The 20,097-nt window shown below is 47.9% G+C and overlaps 1 protein-coding gene across 10 annotated transcripts in view; it reads right to left on the bottom strand.

Moving 5' to 3' along the window:
- PHF19 (PHD finger protein 19) overlaps nt 1-12,033 on the bottom strand; it is a 40,313-nt gene extending 28,280 nt beyond the window's left edge. For 4 of the 10 annotated variants that reach the window (XM_084820734.1, XM_084820732.1, XM_084820741.1 and 1 more), the window contains exons 1-2: nt 11,677-12,033; nt 2,825-3,019 (exon numbers count right to left, since the gene is read on the bottom strand). In XM_084820734.1, coding sequence (XP_084676860.1) covers nt 2,825-3,004 — 180 coding nt within the window. In that variant the 5' untranslated portion in view covers nt 3,005-3,019; nt 11,677-12,033. Of the gene's footprint in view, nt 1-2,824; nt 3,020-6,534; nt 6,706-9,836; nt 10,061-11,676 lie in introns of those variants that run through there. The other 6 variants (XM_084820740.1, XM_084820733.1, XM_084820735.1 and 3 more) reach the window with 6 other exon arrangements.
- Nucleotides 12,034-20,097: the final 8,064 nt, after the last annotated feature.

Consider the following 20,097-nt stretch of genomic DNA (forward strand, 5'->3'; position numbering starts at 1 on the left):
CCCAAGCCCTTGGTATGAACCATATCCATAGTGGACACCCTGTACTGTGAACCTGATAGCACCCAATGACGCTACATCCTCCCTCCAAGGGGGCTTGCGGGCTGAAACAGAACAGTAACCACCTTTTCCGTGGAGGTGTCCCAACTTTGGAATACCCTCCCCATAGAGCAGGGGTGGGTGACTTCCGGGGGTCAGAACGCTACATTGCCCCATGCTGCTGCCACCTAATTCAAATTCAAATTCAACAGTGTGGCAGTGGCTGGGGCCAGTGGAGGCTGCAAAAAAACCAGCCAAGGAGGCCACATACGGCCTGCAGGTTTCATGTTGCCAACCCCTGCCACAGAGAGATGACTGATGCCAACATTACAATCTTTTCAGTAGCAGGTCAAAATATTGTTGATTTGCCCAGGCACTTTAAATCAGTTACGCTTAGTGTGGTTGATTGCTTTAGCTGCCTCTTAATGGTTTCTTTGTTATGAAGGTTCTCATTTTAGTGTTCTGTTCTATTTGGATTCTGGATTCTTAGTTCACTGTATACTACCTAGCTATCCATGACAATCAAGAGGGGTCTGGAAATATTTGTAACAATTAATAAAAGAAATATGGGCGTATCACCAGGAGCAATAGAAGCTCGCGAAGCTTCAAAACAGGTTTTGGACCATGCGTTCTCGAGTGGCTGATCATGGCACTGGGAGAAACTCATGTTGTTGTTGTTGTTGTTGTTGCTGCTGCTGCTGCTGTTGTTGTTATTAAGCAGAGGTGCCAAGGCATAGGCATATCTGGGAGCGCAGCCACCTCCTCCAAGATGAAAGATCATAGAATCGTAGAAGAGTAGGGTTGGAAGGGGCCTATAAGACCATCAAGTCCAACCCCCTGCTCAGTGCAGGAATCCAAGTCAGAGCATCCCCGACAGGTGACTGTCCAGCCTCGTCTTGAATGCCTCCAGTGTGGGAGAGCCCACCACCTCCCTAGCTAATCTGTTCCACTGTCGTATTGCTCTAACAGTCAGGAGGTTTTTCCTGATGTTCAGCCGGAATCTGGCTTCCTGTAACTTGAGCCCATTATTCTGTGTCCTGCACTCTGGGATGATTGAGAAGAGATCCTGGCCTTCCTCTCTGTGACAGCCTTTCAAGTCCTTGAAGAGCGCTCTCCTATATCCTCTCAGCCTTCTCTTCTCAAGGCTCAACATGCCCAGTTCCTTCAGTCTCTCCTCACAGGGCTTTGTTTCCAGTCCCCTGATCATCTTCGTTGCCCTCCCCTGAACCCTCTCCAGTTTGTCTGCATCCTTCTTGAAGTGTGGTGGACATAGTACTCTAGATGAGGCCTAACCAGTGCTGAGTAGAGGAGAACTAGTACTTCCCGTGATTTGGAAGCTCTACTTCTATGAATGCAGCCCAAAATAGCATTTGCCTTTTTTGCAGCCACATCACATTGTAGATGAGCAGTAGACTCAGAGGAGAGAGAAAATAAAGCTTTTCTTCCTACAATATGTAAGCTGGGGCTGATAAAATCCCTCTCCCTTATTTCACCACCACAGTCACGTGATGAAACGTGGAGCCCTCTGGCCATTTTGGGAGGGGTCAGTGAAACTCATGGCCCTTTACTGGAACTGCTCTTGGTGGCTGCTGACAACAGCCATTCTCCCCCACCCCCATAAAGCCTCCTGAATAGGCGGTTAACATGCCAGAAAAATCTTGGGTTTATAACTTCTCAAAATTGTTATTAATCTATGGTTTTAGTGTGGAGGCTCTAAGCACTTCTAATGCTAATATAAGAAATGTTTTTAAACAAAGATTGCTAGATACCAGAGTGTAGATGAACACAGCTGCTCTGTCGAACACAAAGTCTATGAAATGGTTAGCGAGGGCTAAAACCCAATTTCAGGAAGAAAACTATCTCTTCCTCCCAATGAAAAGGGGTCAACGCACAGCCTTTACTCGTCTTCGATTTGAACAAATGGACTCAATGATACAACAAGGAAGATTCTGGGGCATTCCAGTGCAAGACAGACTTTGTATAAGTGGTGCAACTGAAGTGGAAAGTCTGGCCCACTATTTACTGGAATGCTGGTTATATTCCAGTTGTAGAGAACATTATTTATCTCCATTTCCTGGCCATATGAGAAATTGGGCGGTTGAGGACAAGCTGAATTTTCTCTTGCAAAGATCTAATCAGTTTGTGACTCAGAAGGCTGCCCTCTTTGTGGTTAAGGCACAAATTTAAGGAAATCAAAAAAGGAAAAAAATGTCTTATTAAATTAGCCATGTAACAGTTTTTCAACCATATGGGGTCTCAATGAGTTCATAAAGCCTCATTTTATTAAAAGGTATATGTATTTTTAAATATTTTATTATTTTATTACATCAATGTTAGATCGTTTTAAGTTAGCATCACATTGTAAGATTCATGTATTTACTGTTTGTTTTTAATGTGTGCTTACCATGTTTGAAATGGTCTGAAGACTTATTCAATAAAAAAATGACTTTGACTTTGATATAAACCCTCCAGGAGCAATACTACATCACCTCACGTCGCTCTAATGGCAACTTCTTGCAGCGCCATTTTAAATCCCAGAGATTTCAATGAGAGTACGATACGCATGTGCTGAATTCTCCTGCGGAAATCAACAAGGCTTCAACATGTTTACTCTTTGGTTGGATTGTACCCATCCCCCCATGTACAATAGGAACATAAATCACCTATCTTGCAAAGGCTCCCAAAAGGAATGAACGACGTTTCTGAAGCTACCAGGAGAATAGGACAGAACATGCATAGCAGGAAAGTGATTATTTATTTATTTTAAGAAGAGAAGCATTATCTTTACCCTCTTAATCTTCCCAAGGTAATAGAGCCCATCGGTCCAACGGCACAAGACGTACTGTCCTTCTGTCAACTTGACCATCAGCTCTTGACGGCTGAACTGGTTCTTGGTAGCTGAGTCAACCGTTGATTGCTGAAGATGTCCAGTGGCTGCATAGACGTGCCTGACACTGGTATTCTCCATGAGCCTCGATGGACACTGGTGGGAAAACACAAGGGAGAAAGGCCTTCCTTTTAAAGTCCAGCTTTTTTAATATAGATACGAAGAGAACTGCCTAGACCAAGGGAAGACTGGTCTAGGGCAGTTCCCTTCAACCTTACCAGATGCAGGGTCCATCTTTACTCCTAGTAACCCATTTAATCAGCATCCCCAAGGCTAGGTGGGCGGCAACCAGCAGACAGGGGCCTGTCTTTGTTGGCCTCAACTATGGAACACTTTAGCCCCGAAACATTCGCCCAGAACCTAAATGATTTTTTTTAAGTGGAAGACTGTTCTAGAGTGCAATATTATGAATTACACTTCCTTTAGAAGGAAGCTCCCAATCTCGTAAGCTTCTGAGTCTCCAGTGTTCAGCCAGGCTGCTGCTAACAGGGCAGAAGAAACAACAGAGAGGCAATTTTTACCTCTCCACCCTCTTTTTGTTTTATTTTCCTCTAGACGGGGCCTCTGAGCCTGTTTAAGGAGTCACAGTGATGAGGGCAGGTCTGGAGAGGCCACAGGATATTTTGGATCCTGGCCTCTCCTCTCCCCTTCCTCCCCACCAAAACACCTGACTTTTTCTCCCTCCAAGGTCACATTTGCAACCTCGGGAAGGAGACGGCGTGGTTCTTCCCGCAGCAGCTACCAAGGTGTGGAGGAGGGGGATTGAAACTCAGAATCCCCCTCTCGAGATCATAGAAGTGTCTACGGCTTCAGCAGGGGAGCTCCAAAAAATCCGATGGACCCTGGGACACCCTTCCACGAACCACAGGATTCCTCTCTTATTTGCTTACACATTAGACAATGACATCAAGCTTGTGGGGGGTTTTTTAGTTTTGTTTTTTACTTCTTCTTTTGCATAATGCTGCTGCTGATTCCATTTGTATGTATTTTTAATATATTTTATTTCATAAAAGAGTGCTCTGAACAGCTTACATCAGTAAGAAATACAATAAAACAACTGCAACTATAAAATTAATTTTAGCATCTATTTATTTATTAAATTGATGAATACATAATGCTGGGGGGGGGAAGGGTTCCCCTAAATAACCTTTTTTTATCCTTCCGCCTGCTGATCATCCTCCCTCTTCTGCATGGGTGATGCCATTTTGGCTACATAACTAACATCACTCACAGCCAGGACACCAAAACCGGAGGGAACGATAATTTTAAAAATGATTTTAACTCTTGTTTTTATTGGCTGCAGCATGTTGGCTGTGAGCTGCCTTGAGCGCATTTGGCTGAACGATGGGATGAAAGCGTTTTAAACGAATTAATACATAATCTGGTCAGCCGCCGTTGAAGATAGGATGGTGAACTGGATGGACCTTCAGCCTGATCTGGCAAGGCTGTTCCTAAAACCCGACGACACTGCATCAGATGGGCTGTGTGGCCCACCAACATTACAGCATATAGGGCAGGGGTTGTGGAAACAGCCTGCCTGTTGGATCACATCTGACTTGATTTCGTCATGTAACCACAGCCTGCCCAGAGAGCTTTTAGTCCAAACAGCAGACGAGCCAGCCAGTTAAGCAACAGCATGGACCATCCACCAAGATCTATTTTTATCTCACAGTTGGCTGCCTCTACCTGCTGTGCGGATCATGGAAACTAAAAGCCTGCAACATCAACTGAGTCCAAAAAAAGGATAATCGGCCGCTTGCCCAAGCGCCTGCATTGCGCAATCTGCTGGAGCATGAGTCTGATTTGCGCATTGCTGCTCAGAACTGAAGGGTTGTGCCCAGGATGCTCTCTGACAGTGCCAGGTTATCAAGACACATCTCTCTGGTCTCTCGCCGTGTGTGTTGGCAAAACTGGCCTCACTAAAACTCTGAGAAGCTAGCGAACCGACAGCTTGGGGACAACTTTGCTTATGAACTGCGGAGTAGTCAACACCATACTAGCCAGGGATAACAGGAACTGAAGCTTCCTTACAGAGAAGAAGAGAGGTGTGATTGCTCTGCCCAAGTTTCCAATTGGGCGGAACCCCAAATAATCTGGTTGGCTCCTGATGTTATAAGTAGAGGACTGGACTTTGCTAAGGGTCCGTGGGATCAAAAAAGAGTGGGGGTTGGGGGGAGAGAAAAGAAGAGAAACACATACCATTGGAATTTCTGGTAAAAATGGAAATCCTATTCACCTAGCTTTTTTGTAAAGCATTTTTGGCAAAGGCCTGGTAGGATGGTGACCTGTGCTTCCTGACAGACTGTATTCCGGGATTTCTTGCTGGTACTCCTTCGGTTAGTTGCCTTGGAGATTTTTTTACAGACTGAAAGTTGGGATAACACATTTATATTTATTACATGTATTTATTACATTCATGTCCCGCCTTTTTTTCCTCCTTAAGGAACCCAAGGTGGCATACATATTCCTCTCCATTTTATCCTCACAACACCAGCCCTGTGAGGTAGGTTGGGCTGAGAGTGTGTGACTGGCCCAAAGTTCCCGACGGAGCTTCTGTGGCCAAGTGGGGACTAGAACTCGGATCTCTCGACTCCCAGTCCAGCACTCTAACCGCTACACCACACGGATGATGATTGGCTGAATGGATTTGTATTTAGTTGTTCTTTATGGACTTTTCAGTGCCAGGCACAGACCTTTTTATTCTTACTTATCTATTTAGAATATTATATACTGCTTCATATCTAGAACAGATTCTCCTAAGCTGTAACATTTTATTATCTTAAAATGTGAATTTTTATCCCACAGCTTGCATATTGTGCATTTTCAATTATATTGGGCTGGATGCCGACTTGACATAGTTACAGCAGTCCCATTAAAATCAATGGGACTTAAGTCAGCCGTGACCAACTTAAACCCAATTGATTTCAATGGGTCTACTCCAAACATGGCCAAGTCTGGATCCAACTGATGGTGTTTTAGGTCTCTCTCTGCCTACCCCTCCCACTCTGCCAAGTTCAAATGACCAGGGAGGGAAAATAAGCCACCGTAGCTTATTTTCCTGCCTTGTGTGTGCCACCCATCACGCGCCACCTGATTACCATAATTAACCTCGCCGGGCACAGCTTATAGTGACATCCGAACCCAGCGAGGGTGGGTATAGAGGGTGATTTACAAACCACCCCACAACCCTAAAACAAGCCATGGGTTCCAGGGTGGTTTGTAAACCACCACTGCCACCCACCCTCACCAGGTTCAGACATCATGACAACCCATGCCCAGCGAGGGTAATTTTGGTAATTAGGTGGTGTGTGAGCAGCACATTCAGGGAGGTAAAATAAGCCTTATTTTCCCTCCCTGATCATGCAAACCCGGTCATTTTATAACCAGCGGCCGGGATTGCTATGAAATACGTTTCTCATGGTGCTGAGAATTGTGGGTTCAAAGGAGTTGTTCAGTGTGCTGGAACTCAGACTCCACCTCTGCCTTCTACTCAGTCTTTGGGGAAAGTGGCTTGTCCTTTGCCATGCCTCCTATGGTAGCCATTTTGTGGCAGTGCCCAGGACAGTTGTTCAGATTCCCAAATGTGCCCACGGCCCAAGATGGTTGCCCACCCCTGGTGTAGATGATGCTGAACTAGCAATCCAGCTCTGTATAAGGCAGCTTCCATAGTCAGCTTCTTTTGACAGCCATTTGTAACGTGCCCTCCAAGTTCGGCGTGAGGCAGCCAGCACTACTTCGCAGCAGGATCTGATAGGCGCAGTCTGTTGTTCATTAAGTAGATGCTGGAGAGACAGGCCAGGTGCCAAGTGAGCGCCTTCCTCTGCAGTTCAGTTCCAAACTACAAGAACCGCCTTTGGCTTTCCAAGAATAAGGTCTGGAGTTCATCTGATCTGCTTTTCAGAAGACTCGCATTTATCCAATACACCAGTGATGTGGGGTAGAAAGTTTTCCAAACTGAGAAATTTTCAAGCCGCCCAGGAAAGTTCTTATCTTGAAAGGCGGCGTGCAAATTTATAACATAAATAAGACAAAGTATGTAGTCACTGAAATAAAACACAGAGACAGTTTCCCCTGCCTTCTAATGTTATCTGATCCCTTGGGTCAGATAGCAGCCCTGTTCAGACATCACGCTAAGCCATAATGGTTAGGAGTTTTGAACTAACCATGTTGGCTTAGCATGATGTCTGAATAGGTGCCTGTCCCAAACATGGTGGTTTATTAACCACGGACTACCCACGTTCACTGACCACTTGCTGCAAGATGGCTAGTGGGCTCTACCATGGCTTAGTGTGACATCTGAACAGCCTCAGAGCTGGTTAATTGACAGCTGCCGTACAGCTCACCAGCAAGAACAGCCAAAGAAAGAGTGGCCACCGAGCACCAAAATGGCCGACAGAGCAAAGGCCGCTGGGAAGCATGGCCGCCCATCCGGAGGACTGTGGGTTCCTGCGGGAGGGAAGGTGGTTAGAGAATGGTTAGTCTAACCACGCTGCGGAACATGGTTACCTGCACGTGTGGCAGAGGTTAGCGGTAACCACCATGCACCATGGTTAGCCTAACCACCCTTCCCCAATGTGCGTCTGAACAGGGCCTATATATTGTAGACTCCTTGGGGGCGGAAACCTATCCCCAGGGGTTTGTGAAAGTGCCATGCACATTGATAACACTATAGATAAAAAAGAATGTTTGTGGTGGTGGTTGCTCTTGATAATGAGGATGGGTTGAAAGAGTTGGGTTTGTTTACCTACAGAAGAGACAATTAAGAGGCGAGAGACAGCCGTCTTCAACTATCTGAAGGGCTGCCACATGGATGAGGAGGCAAAGGGGTGTTTTCTTGATCCCCGGTGCCTTTCAGAGTTCGACTGCAAGACCAGGCATTCCCAGCCAGCAGGGCTATATGAACAGCCTCTGGCAAGCAGCTCCAAGGAGGGTGGGAGGGGCAAATAGACACCCCGTTGCAGACAGCAGTCCCCCAGGGGTCTCCACCCCAAGCCTCCCCACCAACCCTTGCGTGTAGGTAGATGCCTTGAACCAGGTCAGGACAATCTAGCCCAGCATTGCCCATTCTGAGTGGCAGTGACTCACCAGGATCTCGGGCATCTCCTGTCACCTGCTACCTGACCCTTTTTTAAACTGGAGATGGCGGGGATCGGACCTTGGTCATCCGCATGCGATGCAGGGCTTCTACCACGGAGCTATGACCCATCCCCAGTGGTCAATGGTGGCACCCACATTTCCCACCACCCTGCAAGCAAAGCCCTCTCTGCCCAACTCATTGGTGGGTCTCCTCTGCCCAGGGATGGCCCAAGACATTTTGCTGCCTGAGGCAAAGGGCAAAATGGCGCCCTCTCCTATTCCATGTACAAAAGCCATGGGCTGGCCAATGAGTCTTCTTCAGCGCTGGCAATGGGACAACCTCCTTCCTCATACCTGAGGACAGAAGGCTAGCTTAGGGGGCCCTGAGCCAGCCATGTAGCCCACAGCTCTCTCCCCCAACACCTCTCCGCCACCTCCCAGCCTCTGCCGCCTGAGGTGACTGCTTCATTCATGGTAGGGCCAGCCCTGCCTCTGCCTCCACCCCACTGTCCGCCCAGCGGGGAGGATTACATGCAAAGCACCTCCAATACGGTGCTGGCATCAGTTGGTGCATGGAAGGACCACAGCCTCTCTACCAACCCTGAACGCAATGCAGAAAGCTACACAAGCTTTCCCCAAGCTGGTGCACTTTAGATGCTCCAGACTACAGCTCCCAGCATTCATGACCACTGGCCATGCTGGCTGGGGCTGACAGGAGTTGAAGTCCAAAACATGTGGAGGACACCAAGCTGGGAAAGGCTGCCTTATGCCATCCTGACAATGCTTCTCCCCAGCCCCACAGAAGAGGCTGAAGACAGCAAGGTCAAAGGCTGATACAGGATACAGTTTGCCCGACTGTTAAATGGTGCCCCCAAACTGTATCGTGACTGGCTGGCCTGGGGGGGGGGAGATTTTGAATTCGACCTCCCTCCCGCTCTCACAATAAATACATGGTGATGCACAAGGACATATACGAACTGCTCTGCTAGGTCACACCACAAACACCCGTCAAGTCTAGAGTCCTTTTTCCACAGGAACCAGGAAGATCACAAGTGGGACATAACCGGAGCAGCCCTCTCCTGCCTTTCTCTTGTAGCAACTGGTATTCACAGACACACTGCTTCTGAACACTGAGATTCCATTTCTACCATAGCTAATGAGAGAGAGAGGGAGGACAGTGTGGTGTAGTGGCTAGAGTGTTGCGTTGGATGGGAGCCGGGAGATCCGGGTTCTAGTCCCCGCTTGGCCATGGAAGCTCACTGGGTGACTTTGGGCCAGTCACAGACTCTCAGCCCAACCTACCTCACAGGGTTGTTGTGAGGATAAAATGGAGAGGGGGAGGGTTATGTACACCGCCTCAAGTTCCTTAAAGAGGAAAAAAGGCGGGGTATAAATGTAATAAATAAATAAATAATAAATAATAATAAAGATCAGAACACCCCTGCTGGAATCAGATGACAAAAGTCTAGCATCCTGTTTCATAAAGAAGGTGCACTGAGCAGGGGGTTGTACTCGATGGTCTTACAGGCCCCTTCCAACCCTATTTTATGATTCTATGATTCTGTAAGGTCCCACGTTCAATACCTGTTGCCTACAGTTAAAAGGACTCTTGGTAGAAGGCGATGTAAACGCTGGTGCAGCAAGGTAGTTTTAGGCTCTGGGCGGTGGAAGCTGGTGGCTCCGATGTCAGTGGGGCAGTGAATCCACTCCGGATTTCAGTCAGGAACTGAGTTCCGACTGGTTCCGACTGAAACCTGGAGCCGATTCACCACCCCACTGACATCGGAGCCACCGGCCTCCCCTGCCTCTGGCTGGTAACATGCATGACTTCACTTACTTCGAGCTGCGGCGAGCGAGCCCCGCTGTGTGTGGGGACCCTCCTGCTTGTGCTGCTGAGGGGGCCCTGGGCACCTGCCCCAAAGTCCTGCCTGGATGGCACCACTGATGGAGCCGGTAGCTCAGCAGAGCCGATGGAGTGGTCCTTGCTGCCTCATCTCTCCCTCTCTCTCTCTCTCTCCCCCTCTGCTGCAGCCAAGTGGAACGACTGCTGGTAGGTCAGAGCTGTGGGAGAGGAGGAGTCAAATGGAGCCCACCGCCCGCATAATGTTAGACTCTGGACGGAACGCTCCTCCCTGCATATTCTCCAAAAAGGCTCCCTGGACATCGCCCGCCAAACCTTGGGCACCACTGGACCTCTTCCTGAGACCCTAACAGCTGCTGCCAGTCCTGGTCTAGAAGGACAAATAATCCCAGCTTCCTTATGCCCCAGGGTCTGATGCTCAGATAGACTGTGTCTAAACAGGGAGGGTCCATTTTGCTCTATTATCTTTGGACAGATCTTCCAAACTGGTAAGGGGGGGGCAGGAGGGGGAGAGAAATGAATGCGTTAACGCAAACACACACACACACCCTGCAATATTGCCCTCTCCTCCTTGACAGTCTACGGGGCTTGTTATCCCTATACAGAATGGCTCACAGCTCTCCCTCGCTGAAAGTCCTCTTTTTCAAAACAGAACATTAAAAATATATATATATATATGAAAATCTCCCGCGTGTAATTGACTAAGAGCCGGTCACCCACTGCGCTCTGATTGGCTGATTCAAAAAAACTCCGTGCAAAATTTCCACAGGAAAAAAAATCCATTTTAGGCCAAGGGGGGGGGGTGGAGGAGGGGGTGTTAACAACACACGAACTGACTCCTAGTCAAACCGAAAGAGGCGGACCTCTCCGGTAGGCAAGAGGAAAAGGATGCGGTTGATAGAAAAAGTGTATCACACAGAGAAACAAAGTGCATCTGCAATTAAGGAAAGGGGGGAGAACTCCCCTCCCCACCCTCAAAATACAGTGCGGGATCGGATCTCTCTCGATTTTTTTTTAAAGACAAGCAATTGTCATTCCATGGGATCTCTGCACACACCCTGCGTTCACACGCACATACCCCCTAGCCCTTTGCACACTTCAGTCTCAAAGGTCTGGATTCCCCCTCCCCATCCCACAAACGCGGTTACTTTCGTTTTTGAAAGGCAGCATTTTCTCTCTCTCTCTCTCTCTCCCTCGCCCCCTTCATGCGGCCCGATCCTCCTCCTGTTTACTTGGAAGTAAGCCTGACTAGATTCAATGGGGCTTACTCCCAAGTAAGCCTCCACAGGACGGGCTGCTGCAGCTTTCCGTTGGCGGGGTGGGCTGGGGTGACTGACGGTACAGTCACGATCCTCGGCGTGCTTACTCAGAAGTAAGCCCCCTGGACTCCGATGAGACACGTACTCTCAAGCTACCATGCCTGGGGCTTGCAGCGCAACAGGAGGAGAGTGAGATCTTGGGCGCGCTTACTCGGGAGGAGGTCTTGCCGAGTTCAGCGGGGTCACACTCTTAAATAAACGTCCACGGGGCTGCGCTCGTAATAAAAAATAAAATAAAAAAAGGGGGCCCAGGAACGTCACAGCATGGCCCCGATCCAGGAAAAATAATTTCTTAAAAAGGCTTCGCACACACCAGCTCCAGGAGAAGCTGGAAATCCAAGGCGCGTCCCTTTTGCGCATAAAAACACAAAAGCGGACTTTTTAAAGTTGGGCAGGGGAAAGGGGCCCTCTCTGCCGCCTTCACGTCCCCTCCCCTCCCCGCGACCCGGCTCGCCCCTCGACACTCCCCCCACCCCCGGGCGCGCGCGCCCCCTCACCGAGCCGCTCTGTCAAGGCGATTCCTTCTCCTTCGGGATTAAGTCGCTCCTGTCCCGCTTCATTGCGGGGGGGGGGGGCACCAAAAGAAGAACTGAAAAGGCGAATAAATCCTGCCGATCGGCCTGCTCAGAGGAGCCCCCAGCCCGGAGCGGGGCGTGCTCAGAGAGCGGCGGCCCCCCAGGCGCCCCCCGGCTGCTGTCCCGCTCAGAAGGGCGGCTGCTGCGAACTGGGGAAGTCGAGGATGCGGCGCGGCGCCATCTTTCTCGTCTTCTTTTTTTCCTCCTCTTTTTCCCGCGAATTATTTGCGCTTTGCTTGTGCAATTAGCGCCGCGAGCTCCCCCGCCCCGCCCGGCTCCTCCTCCGGGCTCCATCCTGCGGGCGGCGCGCAGCCCTCCTCCCGCGCCTCCGAGCTGCGCCGCCGGGAGGCGGGTCGGGTCCGCCGGCGGCCCCGCGCAGGAAAGACCCCCCCCCGAGCCAAGAGAAGGCGAGAAAAGCTCTGCGGGGGGGGGGAGCAGAAGCAGGCGAGGAGGTGTAGGCGAAGCACGGGCCGCGCCCGAACCTCCATGCTCAGGAGCAGTGTACCTCCGGCGGCTCGGCTGCTGGCGACAAGCAAGAGGACGCAGGAGGCAGGGCTGGCCCAAGACACGAGGCAAAGGGCGAAGTGGTGCCCTTTCCCCATGCCACCCGCTGGACGACCAGTATGGTCTTCCTCGCACGCTGGTGGTGGGATAGCCACCTCCACCACACCTGAGGGCAGCAGGCCAGTTTAGGCTGCAATGGAGGGGAACACCTGGGGGCCCGGCCCTGATGGGACAGCAGCTACTTTCCAGCCCTGCTTGAAATGCCTGCTTGTTTTGGGCTTGGGCGTCAGTGAAGATCCGCCCCCCGCTTTTCTTTTCTGGTCTGGCTTGACGCTGTGTGTGTTTCTCCTCTGAGCCGGCCCCACCGTCTCAGCCCTCGTCGTAATGGAAAGGCAGAGTGTAAAAGTTCTCAACTGAAGGATAGATAATAAAGTGTGGCCTTCCGTCTCCGTGCAGGAAAGAGCCGTACCTGTCGAACGCCTGACTAGCACAAGGCATGGAGCTTCTGTTTTAGGGGCAAACCTGGCTGCCATTCAGCAATGAGAAAAGGGTGCTCTACACATGCTCAGAGGTACCCATGGTTACTGTCACATCCCCAGGGCTCTGGGACTGAAGAGTTAGTCCTGGCTCAGACTGAGAAAAGACAAATCCTCGGGAACTCACCACACACCAGAGAGAAACTGATTAGACAAACCGAGCAGCAGCGAAGAAGTCCCATTCTGCCACCAAGATTTTGGGATTCTTCCCATCTATGTGACTTGACCTCCAGCTCCCAAATGGTGTGGGCTTACCTGCAGGCTTGGCGCCAGTGGTCAGCGTGGGCGGGCAGCTGCCAATGGCCCACAGGCTCAGAAGGGCCCATCTGCCCCTGAGCCTGCCGGAGCTGCTGCCATCCTCCTCCCGGATGTCCCTGCAGCACCCCATTTTGAAAGATTGTTTTTAGAGTTACATTTTGAGTAGTAGTCATCTGAATCAATAAGACACTGCCTTGGAGTGGAGGGGGACGTGTGCCATGATGTCTAATATGCAATAAAGCTGTAAGACTTTAGAGTGAAACAAAATTCTTTCGGTTGTTGTTCGTTTGTCCCATCCAACCACACTTAGTGAAATGTGGGGTCTTATTCTATTTCCAGACGGAATGAAAACAGAGTCCAGAGACAGACCAGCCTCTCCAGAGACAGACAGACAGACCGACCATCGTGCACCTTTCTGTGGTGTGTGATTTGAACCAGAAGTTAATTAGCTTCCCTTCTGTGAAATTTGAATTGCAGTAATTATTTCTCTCTGTGTGTATATAGAAGTATATGCAAATTTTGTCAAAATGTATGTCCTATGGGCCTGTGCCCTGAATCTTTTATGTACCCAGCAACATCCCTCCAACTTCCTCTTTAGCATGTGGCTTGGCTCACTTTCTGGAGCCACCCACCTGCATCCATTTCCTTCACCTTCAGGGAGGGATCCCGCTCTCAGTTATGCCGTGCTGCAGTCTAGATTGCGAAGTTGACCTGTTGGAGGTTGATCTCCTTTGCCACACTTGTGCTGTTCATCTCCTCTTTGTTTCATACTCTTGACTCTACCCCATCACCTCCCCAGCTTCATTTTTCTCTTTCCCTGTTCAATGTTTAGATGGGGCCCCATTTCCTTTGTTTATTTGTGTGCATTATCTAAAAATAAAGTATTTCAGAACAATCCTTTTAAGCATATGCACCTTTAATCAATTGAAATGAATCAATTCCTTGACTAAAACTTTTAAGTGACTAAGATTTCTTTAATCCTGTGATAACCCAATTATTATTAATGTGCAGGGGTCTGCCTAGTTGGCTTTTTTATATCTCCCACCCTGGAACTGCCATTTCCACCCCTCCAAATTGTTCTTAAAGCCGCTTATCGCCTGGGATCAATACCACCATAATAAAACTAGTCCAATTAAAAGGTGTGTGCACACGCACAAACCCAATTAGAGTACGGCAACTTAAACCCACAAATGCAACGGGGCACGGGCTAGAGTCTACATACCCAGTTTCCACCCTTTGAACACATTCGTTTGAGTAAATGGAATATGTATTTACACAAATCATGCCCTGTGATCCGTACCCTTGCACACTCAGGAATTATCTGTTTTCTAGTCGAAGAAAATGGATACTGACAGAGCTGCGCACATACGTGCCCACCCAAAGACAATCTATAAATATACAATCATATATACCCATATGCGTATAAGAGATAATATATATTTTATTTTTATTTTATTAAATTTATTAATTGCACATCTGGCTGGTCACCCAGCCACTCTGGGCGATGTACAGCATATAATAAAACAGTTTAAAACAATAAAATTCTACAATAAAAACGTTTTCTAAAATACCCTAACCCACCCCAAATGCCTGCCTGAACAACCACGTTTTTAATGCATGGCAGAAGCTCATTAAAGAGGGGGCATGGCGGAGTTCCCTAAGGAGGGAGTTCCACAGAGTGGGGGCCACCACAGAAAAGGCCCTCTCCCTCGTCCCCACCAGTCTAGCTGTCCTGGCTGATGGGACAGAGAGAAGGCCATCCGAGGCTGATCTTGCTAAGCAGCCTGTCTGGTGCTGCTGGAGGCGCTCCTTAAGATAGGCTGGGCCAGAACCATATAGGGCTTTAAAGGTCAAAACCAACACCTTGAATTTGGCCCGGAAAACAACTGGTAACCAGTGCAACTCCTTCAGCACTGGAGTGTTGTGATCTTGCCTTTAATCAGGCAAGCCGCCGCGTTCTGTACCAGCTGCAACTTCCGAACCGTCTTCAAGGGTAACCCCACATAGAGCGCATAATATACAATTATCATTGCATGTATTTTTAATTGTAAGCCACTTTAGCACTGAAATGCAGGGTATAAGTTTAGCGAATATAAGCAACCAACCAATAAACACGGCCCAGTTCTAGAGTTCATGATTCCAGAAGGTAGCTGTGTTAATCTCTTGCAGCAAAACTGGCAAAATGTTCAGTGCTACCTTAAAGACTAACAGTGGAATCCTATTCATGTTTACTCAGAAGTAAGTCCCACTATGTTCAGTGTAACTTGAATATATATATATATATATATATATATATATATATATATAAAAATATCCTGCCTTTTTTTCTCCTTATAGAACCCAAGGCAGCATACATAATGCTCTTCCTCACAACAACCCTGTGAGGTAGGATGGGCTGAGAGTCTGTGAGCAGCCCAAAGTCACCCGTTGAGCTTTCATGGCTGAGTGGGGACTAGAACCCAGACCTCCCGACTCCCAGTCCAGCACTCTAGTCACTACACCACACTGCCTCAGTGTGGAAACAACACTATTTCCACCCTGACTTTCAGTCCTCAAAAGGTTCCAGAAAGTGGCTTACATCCATGTACATTCCTAGTACATTTGCCTGTTAGGAGACTACTCTCCCCCCTTCATGGATCTCTGCCTTGTTGTGGCGAAGGGGCTTGCGTAACTCAGTGAAGCCATAAGCTATGCCGTGCAGGGCCACCCAAGACGGACAGGTCATGGCAGAGAATTCTGACAAAATGTGGTCCACTGGAGAAGGAAATGGCAACCCACTCCAGTATTCTTGCCAAGAAAACCCCATGGAACGTATCACAAGGCTAAAAGAGATGACGCCGGAAGATGAGCCCCTCAGGTCGGAAGGTGTCCAATATGCTACTGGGGAAGAGCAGAGGGTATTTCCAAGTAGCGCCAGAAAGAGTGAAGCGGCTGGGCCAAACCCGAAAGGACACTCAGCTGTGGATGTGTCTGGCGGTGAAAAGAAAATCCGATGCTGTAAAGAACAATATTGTTTAGGAACCTGGAATGTCAGATCAATGAATCAAGGTAAGCTGGAGGTGGTCAAACATGAGATGGCAAGATTGAACATCGACATCTTGGGAATCAGCGAACTCAAATGGACAGGCATGGGCGAATTTAATTCAGGTGACCATCATATCTACTACTGTGGGCAAGAATCCCTTAGAAGAAATGGAGTAGCACTCATAGTCAACAAAAGGGTGGGAAAAGCAGTACTGGGGTACAATCTTAAAAATGATAGAATGATCTCAGTACGAATCCAAGGCAAACCATTCAACATCACAGTAATTCAAGTCTATGCCCCAACCACTGAGGCCGAAGAAGCTCAGGTTGATTGGTTCTATGAAGACCTACAACACCTTCTAGAACTAACACCAAAAAATGATGTCCTCTTCATCATAGGGGATTGGAATGCTAAAGTAGGAAGTCAAGAAATCACCGGGATAACAGGCAGGCATGGCCTTGGTGTACAAAATGAAGCAGGACAAAAGCTAATAGAGTTTTGCCAAGAGAACATGCTGATCATAGCAAACACTCTTTTCCAACAGCACAAGAGGCGACTCTACACATGGACGTCACCAGATGGTCAATATCGAAATCAGATTGATTATGTCCTTTGCAGCCAAAGATGGAGAAGCTCCATACAGTCAGTAAAAACAAGACCTGGAGCTGACTGTGGCTCAGATCATGAGCTGCTTCTTGCAAAATTTCGTCTTAAATTGAAGAACGTCGGGAAAACCACTAAACCGTTCAGGTATGACCTAAATCATATCCCTGATGAATATACAGTGGAGGTGAGGAATAGATTTCAGGGATTAGACCTGATAGACAGAGTGCCTGAGGAACTATGGACGGAGATCCGTAACATTGTTCAGGAGGCAGCAACGAAATCCATCCCAAAGAAAAAGAAATGCAAGAAAGCAAAGTGGCTGTCTGATGAGGCTTTAGAAGTAGCTGAGGAAAGAAGGGAAGCGAAAAGCAAGGGAGAAAGGGGAAGATATACCCAACTGAACGCAGAGTTCCAGAGAATAGCAAGGAGAGACAAGAAGGCCTTCTTAAATGAACAATGCAAAGAAATCGAGGAAAACAACAGAATGGGAAAGACTAGAGATCTCTTCAAGAAAATTGGAGATCTCAAGGGAACGTTTTGTGCAAAGACGGGCATGATAAAGGACAAAGAAGGCAGGGACCTAACAGAAGCAGATGAGATTAAGAAGAGGTGGCAAGAATACACAGAAGAACTATACAGGAAAGATCTGAATGTCCCTGATAGCCATGATAGTGCGGTCACTGAACTTGAGCCGGACATCCTAGACAGTGAAGTCAAGTGGGCCTTAGGAAGCATTAGTAACAACAAAGCTAGCGCAGATGACAGTATTCCAGCCGAGCTATTTAAAATCCTAAAAGATGATGCTGTTAAAGTGCTGCATTCAATATGTCAACAAATCTGGAACACTCAACAGTGGCCACAAGACTGGAAAAGGTCAGTTTACATTCCAATTCCAAAGAAGGGCAACGCCAAAGAGTGTTCAAACTACCGCACAATTGCGCTCATTTCACATGCCAGCAAGGTGATGCTCAAAATCCTACAAGCTAAGCTTCAGCAGTATGCGAACCGAGAACTACCGGAAGTACAAGCTGGGTTTCGAAGAGGCAGAGGAACTAGAGATCAAATCGCCAACATTCGCTGCATCATGGAGAAAGCAAGAGAATTCCAGAAAAACGTCTATTTCTGCTTCATTGACTACGCTAAAGCCTTTGATTGTGTGGATCACAACAAACTGTGGCAAATTCTTAAAGTGATGGGAGTACCAGACCACCTTACCTAACTCTTGAGAAACCTGTATGAGGGTCAAGAAGCAACAGTAAGAACCAGACATGGAACAACCGAGTGGTTCAAAATTGGGAAAGGAGTACGACAAGGCTGCATATTGTCACCCTGCTTATTTAACTTATATGCAGAGTACATCATGAGAAATGCCGGGTTGGATGAATCAGAGGTCGGAATTAAGATTGCTGGGAGAATTATCAACAACCTCCGATATGCAGACGATACCACCCTAATGGCAGAAAGCGAAGAGGATCTCAAGAGCCTCTTGTTGAGGGTGAAAGAGGAGAGTGCAAAAGCTGGTTTGAAACTCAACATTAAAAAAACTAAGATCATGGCATCTGGCCCCATCACTTCCTGGCATATAGAAGGGGAAGAAATGGAAGCAGTGACAGATTTTACTTTCTTGGGCTCCAAGATCACCGCAGACGGTGACTGTAGCCATGAAATTAAAAGACGCTTGCTCCTGGGGAGGAAAGCTATGGCCAACCTAGACAGCATAGTAAGAAGCAGAGTCATCACCTTGCCGACAAAGGTCCGTCTAATCAAAGCTATGGTTTTCCCAGTAGTAATGTATGGCTGTGAGAGCTGGACTATAAGGAAGGCTGAGCGCCGAAGAATTGATGCTTTCAAACTGTGGTGCTGGAGAAGACTCTTACGAGTCCCCTGGACTGCAAGGAGGTCAAATCAGTCCATCCTAAAGGAAATCAACCCTGAGTGCTCATTGGAAGGACAGATAATGAAGCTGAAGCTCCAATATTTTGGCCACCTAATGCGAAGAGAAAACTCCCTGGAAAAGACCCTGATGCTGGGAAAGACTGAAGGCAAAAGGAGAAGGGGACGGCAGAGGATGAGATGGCTAGAGAGCATCACGGATGCAATGAATATGAACTTGAGCACGCTCCGGGAGAGAGCGCAGGACAGGAAGGCCTGGCGTGCTATGGTCCACGGGGTCACGAAGAGTCGGACACGACTGAACAACAACAACAAGACTACTCTCCTATGCACGTTGACATGGGAGTAAACGCCACTGAACATAGTGGGTCCTGCTTCTGAGTAAATATGCACAGGATTGTGCTGTAAGGCTGTGATTCTATGCACATGGACCTGGGATTAAGCGCCGCTCAACACCGATGAAGCCCTGTGTCCCTTATGGAGCTGTCTGGAGATTACGATTGAACAGAGATGACTTCTTAGTGGTGCTGGAGTTGCCAGGGATTCGATATGTGACAACCTGAGAGAGGGTGTTCTTCATACAGACATCCCAACTGTGGAATTCCCTCCACCCTCAGATATGGTCGGCACCAAATTTTCTAACCTTGTGGAGCCAGCTGAAGTCTTATATGTTCACCCAGGCTTTGGATTGAATCGGTGTTCCTGCACTTTGTAAATTGCTATTTATCTGTGTATATGCTCTCCTCTGTTTGGTTTGATTTCTTTATCATTCATTACTCTTAGATAGCTTAAATTATTCCATTGTATTTTATTAGTACTGTACCCAGCTTTAGGATTAGTACGTAATGAAAAGCTGGTAATCAATTTTATCAATAAAAAAAGACAGAGTTGGACTTACTTGGCATTTGAAGACTTCTCTCATGGCTTACTCCAGTTTGCACTTGTCCAGGCCAAACCCAAGTACCAATGAATTGTACCATATTCTTACCAGTGGAGCATCTTTGCTACTCAGTCAGGACACACTGGGACAACATCACCATGTGGTTGTGGTGGAATGAAGCAGGCTTCTCCAACCTGGTGCCTGCCAGATGTGCTGGACTATAACTCCCATCATCACCAGCCATTGGCCTGCTAGCTGTGGATGGTGAGAATTATATACATCTCAGGGGCACCAAGTTGGAGGAAGGTGGAATAATTTGTGTTTTAGATTAGGGTCAGAGGTTAGGGTTTAGATTAGGGCTGCCCCTTTTTTATGGTCCTACTTTTGTGTTTATATAGTTTATATAGTACTTGTGTGGATTTACAGTACATTTAGACTGTACTTTTGAATGCTCTGCATTGGATGAGATGGCCTTCAAGGTCCCTTCCAAATCAGCGATTCAACGAAATTACTATATTAGCAATAGATGGGGAAATAATATTTTTGGTCCCCAAATTGGAATCAGTGTCAGCCCAATGGAAATATATATGTGCTTAGAAGTCCTATTCAATCAGTGTTACTGCTAAAGAGTATATATCTCC

The sequence above is a fragment of the Heloderma suspectum genome, chromosome 14 (assembly GCF_057233095.1).
Source record: "Heloderma suspectum isolate Gila_16-S chromosome 14, 16-S_ref, whole genome shotgun sequence".
NCBI lineage: Eukaryota > Metazoa > Chordata > Lepidosauria > Squamata > Helodermatidae > Heloderma > Heloderma suspectum.